We start from the raw sequence: 13,468 nt of genomic DNA, 5'->3' as shown, positions 1-13,468 counted from the left end.
AAGTAGAGCAAGGTCTTTTCCCCACCGGGATTTTCAAATAAAGAGGAATCAATGTTCTAATTCCTGAATATTTTCAGAATTTGAAAAATAAAATTAAAGAATGAAATAATAAAAAAGAGAAATATTTAATTAAAAATACAATTAAAAATTGGATTAAATTGAATAAAATAAAACTAAACTAAACATTAAGTAGAGCAAGGTTTTTTCCCACTGGGATTTTCAAATAAAGAGGAATGAATGTTCTAATTCCTGGATATTTTCACTGTCCTGGCTCCAGGTTCTCCCCGGTTCCTCCCAGAATGTGCTCGGAATTCCAGGGGCTGTGTCCGGCCCCGGCGGCCTCCGGCTCCAGCCAGCCCTGCGTGGTTTCCTGCGGCGCTTCCCGCGTCATCATCTTCCCTCCTCCTGTGCTCGTGACATTCCCGGGGCCCATCCTCAGCACCTGCCCGCAGGAGACCGTGGTGGGATCCTCGGGAATTCCAGCGGGATCCTCGGGAATGCCAGAGGGATGCTCGGGAATGGCACTGGGATCATCAGGAATGGCGCCGGGATCCTCAGGAACCTCCCTGAGCTCCCACAGAGCGCCAATCCCGCGTTCCGGAGCTTTCATCCCAAAATTCACCTCCAGGCCCATCTTCGGCATGGATGAGACCCTGCTGGGATCCTCGGGAATGCTGGAGGGGGGAGCAGGGACGTCCCGAAGCTCCCTGAGGTCCCACGGGGCGCCAATCCCACGTTCCGGGGGTTTCGTCCCAAAGTTGGGCTCCCGGCGAGGGTCGCGCTGCTCCTACATTTTCACTTCCCGTTGGATCCATCCCTGCCGGAGGAGCAGCTTTGGGAGCCAGCAGCCGGCTGGGAATGGGAGCCAGGAGCAAATTCCAGATGCAGAAAAGCCGGGAACGGAAAATCAGGAGGCAGCAAAGGAAGAAGAAGAGGTCTTGGAAGTGTGACGCGGATCTGACCCCGATCCAAAGGCTCTGGAGACTCCTCCAAAGCAGATTTGGGAATTTGAGTTCAGCTTAAGTTGGGTTTTTTTTAAGGTTGGGTTTTTTTCCCCCTCAGACATTCCCATGCAGTGCTATAAAGCCATTAAATAACAATTTCAAATTTTGGGATAACCTGACACTCGGGATCTGGTTTGTGGGAGCCATTCGTTGTTCTTCTGTGGTTTTCCAGAAAAATCAAGATTGGGGAACACCCCAAATGTGGTCAGATCTGACAAAGCCTTTGCCTGCCAGGCCTAATTGGGCCTGGCTTAGCTTTTATGGGAATTACTCACCAGGAAATTCCCTTTTTATTTGGATAAACATGAGCACGATCCCATCTCTGCTTCCCGGATTTCACTTTCACCACAGGAAAGCCAGGAAAGGGAATAAACCAATCTCCTTACATTTAATTTTAATACAAAGGAAAAAATATTTGTGGAAATTAATTTTTTAATATAAAAATTAAGCCAGCAGGAAAGTTCAGCCACAAAAGTGTGGATTTTCCACCTTGGAAGTGTCCAAAGCCAGGTTGGATTGGCTTGGAATAACCTGGGATATCCCTTGTCCATGGATCTGGACGATCCCACCCAAACCATTCCAAAATTCCACTATAAAAGTGAAGAATTCTCACCTGGACCTATGTCCTTTACCTTATTTTATTTTATTTTATTTTATTTTATTTTATTTTATTTTATTTTATTTTATTTTATTTTATTTTATTTTATTTTATTTTATTTCTATTCTTGTTCTTTCCCTTACCATTAAAATTACTCTGCATTATCACTGTCGTTTCCTGGTTTTCTTTTCCAGGGAAATTCTCCTAATTTGGAAATCTGGATGAATTCCAAATTCCTGAGTTTTTTTTGGGACCGGGGAGGTTTGAGAGCTGCCCTTGAATGATTGGAATTTTGGAATTCCTCACCAGCCTCAGGGTGGGCTCCTCCCTCTGTGGGAGCTCCCTTCAGAGGGAAAAGGGTTTATGGAAAATTTGTCAGGTTCATTTAAACAACTAAACAGGCAGAAGGAAGAATCCCAACCTCTGAGGAGTCTTTTTCCCGTGTTTTTGCTGGATTTCACTTTTTCTGTGCCCACTGTCCTCACCTGGGCATCCACGTGGGAAACAGGAATTTTTTCCATGCTCCCAAATCCCCCCAAACCTGTTCCTGCTGAAACAATCCCCTCAAATATTCCCCGCCCATCCACATTTAAAATATAAATTTTCCCATTTATTTTCCCTTTATTTATAGGAATTCCCACTTTGGAGGCTGGCATAAATCCCTGTTTTTACCCCATTTGTGTGTGCCCCACTTTCCCCGTCCCACTCCCGTTCCCGATCCCAACGCTGGTGTAACGATCCCAACATTGATGTAACCATCCCAATATCTCAGAGGATCAGCCATGAGCCGTGGGCAGCTCACGGATCCCACATTTCTCGTTTGGCTCTTGGGGAAAAGGTTGGGAAAACTCCGGCAATGAGGTCACGGGCGGGGCGGACCCCACGACCTCAGCGCTGACTCATCGGCCCCAGCGGCTCCACCCCATCCAGCTCCAGGGGTTGGACAATCTCCAATCTCCAGTTCCACGCGGGGCTCAGGAAGAGGAGGAATGGGAATTATCCCTTTTTTAGGTTTTGGGGGTTCTTTTTTCCTTAAAGGAACATCCCAGAGTTGTTGAAGTTGGAAAGGATCTCCAAGGTTGAGTCCCGGCTGTGCCCGATCCCACACCAATGTCCAGGGATTCCTTGGACACTTCCAGGGGTGGCCACTCCAAACCTCCCTGGCCACCCTTTCCAGGAGGGATTTTCCCAAATTCCCCACCCTGACCCTCCCCTGGCACAGCTCAAGGCCGTTCCCTCAAGTCCTGTCCCTGTTCCCTGGGAAAATACCCCAAATTCCCCCTGGAAGACCCCAAAATTCCCTCCTAGATTCTCCTCACTGGGGCTTTTTGGGGTAAAACCAGCTTTTCCACCAAGAACTCAGAGCTGGATCCCTTTTGGATCAATCAGATCCCCTTTGTATCAATCTGATCCCTTTTGGGTCAATCTGATCCCCTTTGGATCCATCTGACCCCTTCTGGACCAAGCTGATCCCTTTTGGATCCAATTGATCGGAATTTTTTGTTTGAGTCCATTCCGTATTTTTTTTTCTTCCCATCAGTATTTCAAGCAACCCTCAGCATTCTCCACTCATCTGTCTACTGCTACTACTACTACTACTACTACTACTACTACTATTATTATTATTATTATTATTATTATTATTATTATTATTATTATTATTATTATTATTATTATTAGTTGCAGCCCAGAAAACCAAGGGTGCATCAGGAAACCCTGGATTTTTTCTGCCAATTTGTCTTCTCCCCCCCTTTTCCCACCTCCCACAAACCCATCCCACCTGTTTCTCCCCCAGCACTCCCATATTTTTTACGGCCTTGCATGGAGAGCTCGGCTGTTCCTCCTCCTCCTCTGATCTTCACAGAATCCCGGGATGGTTTGGGATGGAAAGGACCTCCAGGATGATCCAGATCCCTCATTCCCATCCCACAACTCCTCCTCTCAGGCCTTTCCCTTTCCCCTCTCCTGGCCCAGTAAAACACTCATTTATTGGGGGCAATCTGATGCCCAGAAGTGACCCAATGTGCCCAAGGGTTCTCCGTGCCGAGGGTGGATCTGAGGCTGGGGCACACCCCGCTATTAATGGGGTTATTCCTGATAACCTGTCATTAAATCCCCAATATTGCACGGCAGCAAAATCTGGGATGAGGTCAGGGAGATCAAGGCTTGGCCCAGGGGAAGGGATGGGGATGCTTTGCCTCCTTAAATCCCTTTTTGGGCCCAAAAATCATAAAATCATAGAATGGTTTGGGTTGGGAAGGTCCTTAGGGTTGCTTTTCCTCCTTAAATCCCTTTTCAGGCCCAAGAATCATAGAACTTGGAATGGTTTGGGTTGGGAATGTCCTTAAAAATAATTTTATTCTAGTTCCTTTCCATTTTCCCAGGATGCTCCAACTTTCTCTGGGAAATCCATTCCAGGGCTTCTCCACCCTCACAGGGAACCATTTCTTCCCTAAACCCAACCTAAATTTCCCCTTTTTCAGCTTGAACCCATTCACCTTTTCCCATAACCACAATTCCTGGTGAATTCCAGGGGCAAGGAAAACCCTGGAATTCCTGACAGATTTTTATTCAAGCTGAATCTTTGGCCTTGTTGAGCTGGACTAATCAGTGCTGTACAAATAATTGCAGCTGGAAAAAATTCCAATATTTCCTCTGAATAACAAAACTCTACATTTTTTTCCCTGAAAAAATTTCCTTTTCCTTCCTTAAATCCAGCTACAAATTCATTTTACAGCATTTTGTGCCACCAGCTCCGGGTTTAATCCTTGAAGGAACTCAGAGGAAGCTGCCAGATTTTCTTGCTGAGACGAGCAGCTTTAATGAGGCAATGAAGGCAAATGAAGATTTAATTAATATCTTTCTCATTAATGGATGATTAAATTGGATCTTAGCGCCACGCCTGGGTGAGCCATAGGGTGATACAGGAATGGGAATGTTGGCTCATTCCACAGGCGCTAATGAAATAGTAAAATTAATTATTTGCAAGGGCGGGACTTCTAAGATGCCCCAAATAACCCCAAACTTCTCCCATGAGCTCCCACCCTCCTGAGGAGCAGATCCCACAGCTCTTTAGAATCCCAGGATCCCGGAGGCTGGGAAAGAATTCCAAAACGTTTGAGTCCAAGCTGTGTCGGATCCCACCTGGACACCCAGAATTCCCATTCCTTTTATAAGTTTTTGGGTTTTTTTTCCTTAAAGGAACATCCCAGTGTTGTTGAGGTTGGAAAAGATCTCCAAAGTTGTGTCCAAGCTGTGCCGGATCCCAGACCAATGTCCAGAAATTCCTTGGACATCTCCATAACTCCAACCCTCCCTGGGCAGCCCCTTCCAAGGCTTTTTCCATTTTCCAGGAGAGATTTTCCCAAATTTCCCACCCTGAGCCTCCCCTGGCACAGTTGGAGGCCATTCTGTGCCCATTCCCTGGGAAAAGATCCCAAATCCCCCCTGGCAGATCCCAAGTTCCCCCTGGATCCCCCTTTTCTCCAGGCTGAGCTGCCCCAGATCCCTCAGGATTTTCCATTTCCCTTTCCAGCTCTTCCAGCCCCATTCCCATCCCTGGCCATGCTCCAGCTCCTCAGGGAAGGTCAAAATCTCCTTCTCCTCAATCTTCTGGTGGTTTGGGCTGAGCCATATCAGAGCTCCTTCACCCAATCCTGGGGGCTCCAGGACCTCAAAAAACCTCTGGGGACTCTTGGGGATGGTTCTGTGCCTGACCCTTGGGGTTCCCTTCCACCTCGGGATATTCCAAGATCCTGGGAAGTCCTGGAGGTGACCCTGACCTGGAGAAGGCGTTTGGGTGGTGGCCCCAGAGGGACACCTGGCCCAGCTTTTAACCAGACCCAAATCACACTCAGGCACTCCAGGCTTCCCCCTCCAGGGCTGCAATTCCACCTTGCCTCGAGTTTTATCCAAGGGAATTACAGAGCATTAGCTGGGTTTTGTTTCCAAGATGAAAGATTCCCGGGAAATTGGGGTGCCGTCATTGTTCCTGAGCTCCCAGCAAAATCTTGTTGGGTGGCGGGGAAGAATTCCGCAGTTCCGGAGTTATTTGTGTGTTTAATTCTTTAATCATCACCTTTGGTGGTGCTGGAGGTAAGAGGTGTCCCCAAACCTCTCCATGAGAGAGGAAATCCAAGTGGAAATGTGTTTTGTCCTTTAATTCTTAGGGATGAGGCTGAGATGTCCGGAAGGAAATGGGAGGCTGCGAAAAAAATTGATTTTTTGTTATAGGGAACATAAATGGACATAAATTATCAGAAACGTCCATAAATGGGCAGACATTTACATAAATGGAGATAAATGGGCAGAAATTAACATAAATGGACAGAAATGGACAGAAATGAACAGAAATGGACATAAGTTAACAGAAATTACCAGAAAAGGACAGAAAGGAACAGAACTGAGATCCTGCTCTGGTCTGAGGAATAAAACAAATAATTAATGAGCAGTTGGTGGTGATTTCATTTAATCCCATATTTCCCTTTCAATCTCACAATTATCCAATGAAAAAACACCCCAAAACATCATCCTTTGAATTGGAAATTGGATTCCAGGTGGGAGCCCAGAGACTGCTCTAAAACTGAGATTCCAGGATCCAAACCAGCCTCAACTTCAGGCAATAATTCCCAAATTTCTGCCTGTTTATTTTCCTGCTGGGTGGTGTTGGCTGCTCCTTCCAAGCCTGGAACTGCCCCGATAAAATCTGGGGGAAAATGAGGGTTGAGGATGGTGCTCTGCCCCCATCTGGGATGATGACACCAATGATTTCCTCTCTGCCAAGCGGCCTCGGAGCCCAATTTGGAAAATTATAGGGAAGAGCAAAGCAGCTGCAGCAGCTTCCTCTGATTTCATCTCCGTATGCAAAGCAGCCGGGAAGGATCAGAGCGGAGCCCTGGAATTCCTGAAGCCAGAAAATCAATTTACGGGCCACGACAATAACAACAACATCAACATCAACAACAACAACAACATCAGCAAGCCAGGAAAAAACAGGATGAGGAATGTCCCAGGTAAAATCTCTGGAGTTGGTTTGTTTGAGGTGAGTCTGGAGCTCCTCAGCACAAAGTGCTGCTCTTTAAAGTTTGTTTTTTTAATGTATAAAAATATGTTGTTTTGTTGGTTTTTTCCCCCTGAAAATCCTTTGCAAAAAAAAGTAACAATTCCTAATTTTTTAAAAATTGAATTTATATTTCCAGAAGGATTTCTCTTCCAGCTGGGAAGGGAGTTTATCTCCTTCTCTTATCTCTTAAGGAACTCTTTGATCTGAGGCAGGTTCAGAGCTTGTGAAAGGAGCTTTGGGGCTGTGCCAGGAGTTTGCGTTTGAGAGCTGAATTTTTTTGGAAGGATCTCCGTGGAATATCAGGGCTGCAAAATTCCAGAAAAGAAAAGATCCCATTAAAGCTTCCAGGGGAAAAAGAATCCAATTCCAGAAACCAAACCCCAGGGATTTTTTGGGCAGTTTTTTGTTTTAAAATTTTCTCTCCTCCAAGACAATGGGATGAGGTTCTTATGGACTTTTTTCAAATATTGGGTTTGGTAACTCCTGGAATTGCCTCAGCTGTCAATCACTGTAATTAATAGGTGCTCTTAATTGCCACAAATTAAGTGAGTCAGACTGTTCTGTGCCGCTCATGTGTCTCCTCTACTCATTAGATTGATTCCAGAGCCATGAAATGTAAATAAAACCATTTATTTGGGGCTTTGTTTTTGTGTTTTCCTTTCATTTTAATACTTCACCACAACTGAGAAGGAAGAGTTTGTTTTTTTTAATGTAAATGTAAGCGTGGAAATCACATTATCAACATTTTTCAGGCCCTGGGGATTTTTTTGAACTGAGTTTGCGGGCCTGAACTTGAAGTAATGTTTGCTCTGAGTCCTCTAATCCTAAACTAAATTCCTCTCCTCATCTTGGCCTCTAAAAAACAGATCCCCAAAAGAAAATTTAATTTTTCCCAGATTTTAGTATTTTTTGGGTGTTTATTCTGAAGGGGATAACCCCTGAGATGAGGAATTGCAGATAAAATATAAAATCCTGGGCAGGTTTTTTAGCTGAATTTCTGATGGAATTCTTGTCCAGGAATTGCTTTGGCACCTCAAATTTCCTACTTGGAATGTGAAAAGGAAATCCTCTGTTCAAAGGACAGCTCCAAAGACAGAAATTCCATAAAAACCCATAGGGTGAACACAAAGCAACCACACACACACAGAGTGAATATTTTAGGGAAAATCCACCTGTTTTAGGGCAAATCCCCCTCAGTGGACGGAGGGATTCCCAACAAAGGTCCTGGAAGGGTGAAGCACCTTGCCTGGGCCTGTGTGGGCCTGGGAATTCATGTTCTAAGTCAGAAATTCCATAAAAACACACAGGATGAACACAAAAATCAATATTTTAGGTAAAATCCCATTGTTTTAGGGAAAATCCCCCTCAGAGGGTGGAGGGATTCCCAACAAAGGTCCTGTAAGGAAGAAGCACCTGCAGCTCCCTGGTGTAGGCCTGGGGATTGTCCCATATCCCCTTGTGGGGCTGGGAATTTATGTACCAGAACAGAAATTCCATAAAAACACACGGGGTGAACATAAAGTGAATATTTTCGGGAAAATCCCCCTCAGTGGATGGTGGGATTCCCAACAAAGACTCTGGAAAGGTGAAGCACCTGTAGGGCTGGGGATTATCCCACACCTGTGCGTGTGTGGAATTTAGAAGTCAGAAATTCCATAAAAAACCACGGCATGAACACAAAGTGACCACTCACACCACACACAAAATAAATATTTTAGGGAAAATCCCCCTCATTTTTTAGGGAAAATCCCCCCCTCCATCCCCCAGGCTGGAGAGATTTCCAGCAAAGGCCCAGGAAGGGTGAAGCAGCTGTGTGGGACTGGGAATTATCTCCTAATCCTAAGGCGTTATCAAAACAGTTGCGACAAGGGGAGGCAGGAGCAGGGAAAACATTCCATTTCACAAGGGCTTGCGTCAAGGTGGCTCCCAATTTCCCTTCTGCATGACAGGATATAAAAGTGCTCCTGACTGGTGGCCCTGGAGCTGCGTCTGCTGACTCGTTCTCCTCGCTGACTGGGTAAGTCAGATTTAACTGAATCAGCTCCTAATTAGAGGTAATTTGGTTTATGGGGAGCTTTGAACTGAGGTTTTATATCCTATCCTAAATCAAGGGTAGAGTTTATTCTCTGAGCCCGTTCTTGCGTGGGAAGTGGGGCTTGGGATTAAGGTGGATAAAAGCGGGGAGAGGAATGGGAGTTTTAAAAATGTTGATGGGAGGAATTTTTAGGAACTGAGCATTTATTTATGGAGAAGGGTCACTCCAAACCTGTGATCAGGGTGGGATTGATTCCCAAAAGGAAAGGGAATGAAGTGGGAGAAGGGATGGGAATGAAGTGGGAAAAGGACAGGGAGGTTCCTCCCAGAATTCATTTTGGGAATAGAGACAGGACAAAAATACAGAAAAGCTTTGGGGTGACCCAATTGTAGCCTTCCAGACCTGAAGGAACATGAGAAGAGACAATTTCCAAGGGATGGAGTGCAAGGAAAAAGGGGATGGGTTCACACTGATGGGCAGGAGGTTTGGATGGGATTTTAGGGATAAATCCTTCCCTGGGAGCATGGGGAGGCTCTGGAATGGAGGTCCCAGGAAAGCTGTGGCAGCCCCATCCCTGGAACTGCCCAAGGCCAGGTTGGACAGGATTTGAGGTCCATGGAAAGTGTCCCTGCCCATGCCAGGGGTCGAAACTGGATCTTCAAGGTCCATTCCGTGATTCCATGGAGGACTAGAGAGGAGTGGGAACAGAATCAGAAACATTTCCCCACAATTCCTCTCCCTTGATTGGTGCAATTTATGGAAAAGCGGATTGTGCCTTAGGAATGATGTTTTGTTTTTTTTTAATTATCATTTTCATTTTTTTTAACCACAAACTCATTTATTCAGATGATTTAATCCCACACATCTGCACCTGTCCATCCAACCAACATCCGGCAAATCCGCATTCCCAGCTCCCTTTGGAATCCAGCAAATTCCGAAGGGAATCTTCCCCCATACACCTCCCATTTTCTGCCGGATATCTCAGAATTTAGGGACAAAACACATTCTCTTGCCCTGGATTCCCTCTCTCATCGAGAAGCCTGGAGACATTTTTTACCTCTAAAAGGCAGCACTTAAATAATTAAATGCACAAATAACTCCAGAACTGAGGAATTTTTCTTCCAATCCAAATCCTTCCAATCCATCCTTCCCAGGCCGTGCCTTCATTGGGTTGGGACCTTCTCATCCTTCCAGGTTGGATCTGGAACGATGTCCTCCTATGGCCAACTGCTCAGCGCCCGCTGTGCTTCACCCTGCGAGGTGACATGCGCCCAGCCCTACGTCGACGCCTGCAGCGAGCCTTGCGTGGCTGCATGCGGAGACTCCCGAGCCATCGTCTACGCCCCGCCTGTGGTCGTGACATTCCCGGGGCCCATCATCAGCTCCTGTCCCACCGAGAGCATCGTTGGGTCGTCCATCCCTGAAATCGGCGGGGGAATGGGGTCTGGAGGGGGTGGCATGGGGTCTGGAGGAGGTGGGATGGGATCTGGAGGTGGGATGGGATCTGGAGGTGGTGGGATGGGATCTGGAGGTGGTGGGATGGGATCTGGAGGAGGGATGGGATCTGGAGGAGGAGGAATGGGCTCCACCTGCGGAGGGGGAATGGGAGGGGGCATGGGAGGGGGAATGGGAGGGGGAATGGGAGGGGGCTCCTCCTGTGGAGGGGAAATGGGAGGGGGCTCCTCCTGCGGGGGTGGGATGTCACGGCTGGGGAGCCTCTACCGCGGCTCCTCCTATTTCTCCGGCTACAATAGGAATTATTACCCCTATTATTCCAGAGGGTACTACAGGTATCGCTACGGGAACTATGGGAACTATGGGAACTATGGGAACTACGGGAACTACGGTCCTTTTTAACCCTTTAAAGCTGAGGAATGTCCCAAGGAAAAATAGGATGCAGGGTGGTAGTTGAGAGCTAGGAATTCCAAGCAGTCTCTGCTCCAGCTGATCTGGTCAGAGCTGGGGTTGTTTGGATCTTGTTTGTGCTTTATCCAAGGCTTAGGATCCTGGTGTTCCCTCCCTTTGTCCCTTACTCCTGTTGTGTTTTGTACTCCCTGAACCCAAAGAGTCAAACCTGTGAAAGTGGTTGTGAAAATGTCCGGCTGGAAAAAGAATGTCCTGGAATGACTGCTGGACTGGAGTCCAGGCTGAAATGGGAATGCTGAAAATGGGAATGCTGAAATGGGAATGCTGAAAATGGGAATGCTGACACGGGAATGCTGAAAATGGGAATGCTGACACGGGAATGCTGACATGGAGATTCCGTTCTTTGTCTCTGCACTGCCTCATCCCACTTTTTGTTTGTATTAAAGCCCTGTTGCATCACAGCCCCAGGTTCTGCCTTTTATTTCACCACAGTTTCAGTTACAAACTGGCCTGAAAGAAGGGAATCCTTGTGCAGCAATTAACTCTCATCAGAGGGGAATTAATTCTGCTTTAATTCAAATATAATTAGTCTGAAATTCCTCAATGAACTATTTTCCTTTCTGATCTATTCCACATTATCCAAAAAATAACGCAGAATAATTTCCAATAGGTTGGGAAAACCTCCAGGGATGGACTGGTGCAGCTCCCAGTTAAAACCAGTTTACCCTTGGATCCAGGGTAATGGGGGATTGGGATGCTTAGGGGTGACCTTATTTTGTGAGGATCACAGGTTGGACTTGATGACCTTGGAGGTCCTTTCCAGCCTAAACGATCCTGGGATTCTGCAGAAAGGAAAACCAGGAAGCTGCCAATGCAATTTGGAAAGATTTTTATTAGGGTGAAGTAAATGAAATAGAACAAAAAAGAGCAATTCATGGGTGGTGCCAGGGCAGCCAGGCCATCCCCACAAGGTGAAGCCGTGGCCTTTACAGAAAGTCCCACGTGGAATTCTGAAGCATTCCCACCCCACCAGAAAGGACACAGGAACAAGATTAATTAAAGAGTTCCAGGAGAGGCGTCGTCCCACGGAGTGGGGTTTGATTGAAGATGAGGCACAGCAGGAAGAGATGTGGGCCTGGTTTTCAGGGATCAGCCTCGGAATTCCAGGCCTGGAAGTGGATCTGGATCCTGGGTTTTCATCCTCTGGGTTGTTCGGCCTTAGGATGAGCCCCAGCTCCCCACACAGGATCCGCCGCGGGCGCTGCGGAACCTCCGGCTGTATGAGGAGCCCCCCATTCCCAGGGAGCCTCCGTAGCCACAGGCACCCCCAGACCCAAAGGAACCCCTGGCTCCCAGCACGCCCCCGTAGCCACAGGACCCACGGGAGCTCTGCATTCCATAACCAAAGGAACCCCCATATCCCAAGGGACCCCCCATCCCCGAGGAGCCCCCATAGCCAAAGGAGCCCCCGGATCCAAAGGAGGGTCCTGCCCCAGCCATGCCCCCAGGCCCGAAGGAGCTGCCCACCCCATAGGGCTCATCGGAGATGCTGGCGATGGGAGCACCCATAACCATGGGCTGGGACGCTCCCACTATGCTCTCCTGGGAGCAGGTGCTCATGGTGGGGCCCGGGAAGGTGAGGACCACGGGAGGAGGGAACACCACGGCTTTGGAATCCCCACAGGAGGCGATGCAGGGCTCCAGGCTCCTGCTGTAGGCACAGGGCTGGGTGCAGGCCACCTCGCAGCCAGGCTGGCACTCGGCGTTGACGTTGGACATCATCTCTTGGGATTTGAGATCAAGCTGGGAGAGGAAATGGGAGGTCAAGGAAGCAGCACAGCCAGGCCTTGGGTTCCCAGTACGAACCAGTTGTTCTTTGTCCATCTCCAGCTGCTCCCAGTTCAATCCTCTCTCACAGACTCCCATTTTCCCTGCTATTTCCTTCCTTCTTGACCTGTTTGAGGCTTCTCAGTTCTTCCTTTCCTACCACCAGATCTCTTTCTCTTCTGAATCTCTCTCAAAATAAAAAAAAATCTTCCCCTTTTCTCTGGGGCTGAACTGTTGATCCTTAAACAATTCCTTGCCCAGAATAATTCCCTTTTCAAGTAGATCTACAGGAAGATTTCCCTTCAGAAACTCCCCAAGCAAAATTGTCCCATTAATTCCTTTTTCAGGTAGATCTACTGGAAGATTTGCCTTCAGAAAGTCCCCAAGGAAAAATCTTCCTTGCTCTGTTCTTCCCTTTCCCCCAACTTTTCCAAATCCACTCTTCCCTCCCTCAGCTTTTCTAAAACTTCTGGAATTTTGCAAGATAGAAAAGGAGAAAATTCGAAGCATTGAGGAGTGCAATGCAGTCAGACTTACCTCGTTGTCTTGGAGGGAATAAGTCAGTGAGGCTGCGAGGATGGGAGATGTCTCAGGTCTCTCCCCTTTTATTCCATTTTCAGACAATGAGGAGGACGTGATGTCACCCATGATTTACTAAATTCTTATCACTTACAAAGAAAAAGATCCTCTTAAGCCTCTCCATTGTTTTCATTTCATCTCATAATTGCTGATCATTTCCAGCCCTGATTTGAGTGACACAGACTCAACACCCAAAAATCTCCTTTTGTCTCAGACTTCGTGGAGGAAAATCCTTTCGGCATCATTCTGGCTCCAAAAGAAACAGGAGCTGATCTCTGTGTTTATTTTCCTTCAGTGACTAGCAGGAAGGTGGCTCCCCTCATGTCACTCACACAATTGGGGTGTAATCCTCAGATTTGGGTGAAATCCCTCCCAAATGGAATCATCTGACCTCAAATGGGGGTCAGGGCTCTTTGCAACCCTTCGTGCACCCACAGATCGAGGGGATGAGACAGCAAAACTCCTTTCAAAGGCATTGAAGTGACACGCAAGGTCCT

The 13,468-nt window shown here is 47.2% G+C and overlaps 1 protein-coding gene across 1 annotated transcript; it reads left to right on the top strand.

Annotated features, from left to right (window-relative positions):
• The first annotated feature begins 9,908 nt into the window (after nt 1–9,908).
• LOC131095254 (feather keratin B-4-like) lies at nt 9,909–11,024 on the top strand. The gene is made up of 2 exons (XM_058042918.1): nt 9,909–10,230; nt 10,375–11,024. The coding sequence occupies exons 1-2, from the start codon at nt 9,909–9,911 to the stop codon at nt 10,554–10,556; spliced, it is 504 nt and encodes a 167-aa protein (XP_057898901.1). The 3' UTR covers nt 10,557–11,024.
• Nucleotides 11,025–13,468: the final 2,444 nt, after the last annotated feature.

The sequence above is a fragment of the Melospiza georgiana genome, chromosome 33, assembly GCF_028018845.1.
Source record: "Melospiza georgiana isolate bMelGeo1 chromosome 33, bMelGeo1.pri, whole genome shotgun sequence".
Classification (NCBI taxonomy): domain Eukaryota; kingdom Metazoa; phylum Chordata; class Aves; order Passeriformes; family Passerellidae; genus Melospiza; species Melospiza georgiana.
The sequence above is the reverse complement of the archived record's forward strand: the minus strand, read 5'-3'. Positions and strand labels throughout refer to the sequence as shown.

Bases quoted from the DNA above. Each gene is read 5' to 3' on its own strand.
- LOC131095254 (XM_058042918.1), top strand. From the start codon at position 9,909: ATGTCCTCCTATGGCCAACTGCTCAGCGCCCGCTGTGCTTCACCCTGC. The intron at 10,231-10,374 runs GTGGTGGGATGG...GGGAAATGGGAG, and splicing joins TGGTGGGATGGGATCTGGAG to GGGGCTCCTCCTGCGGGGGT.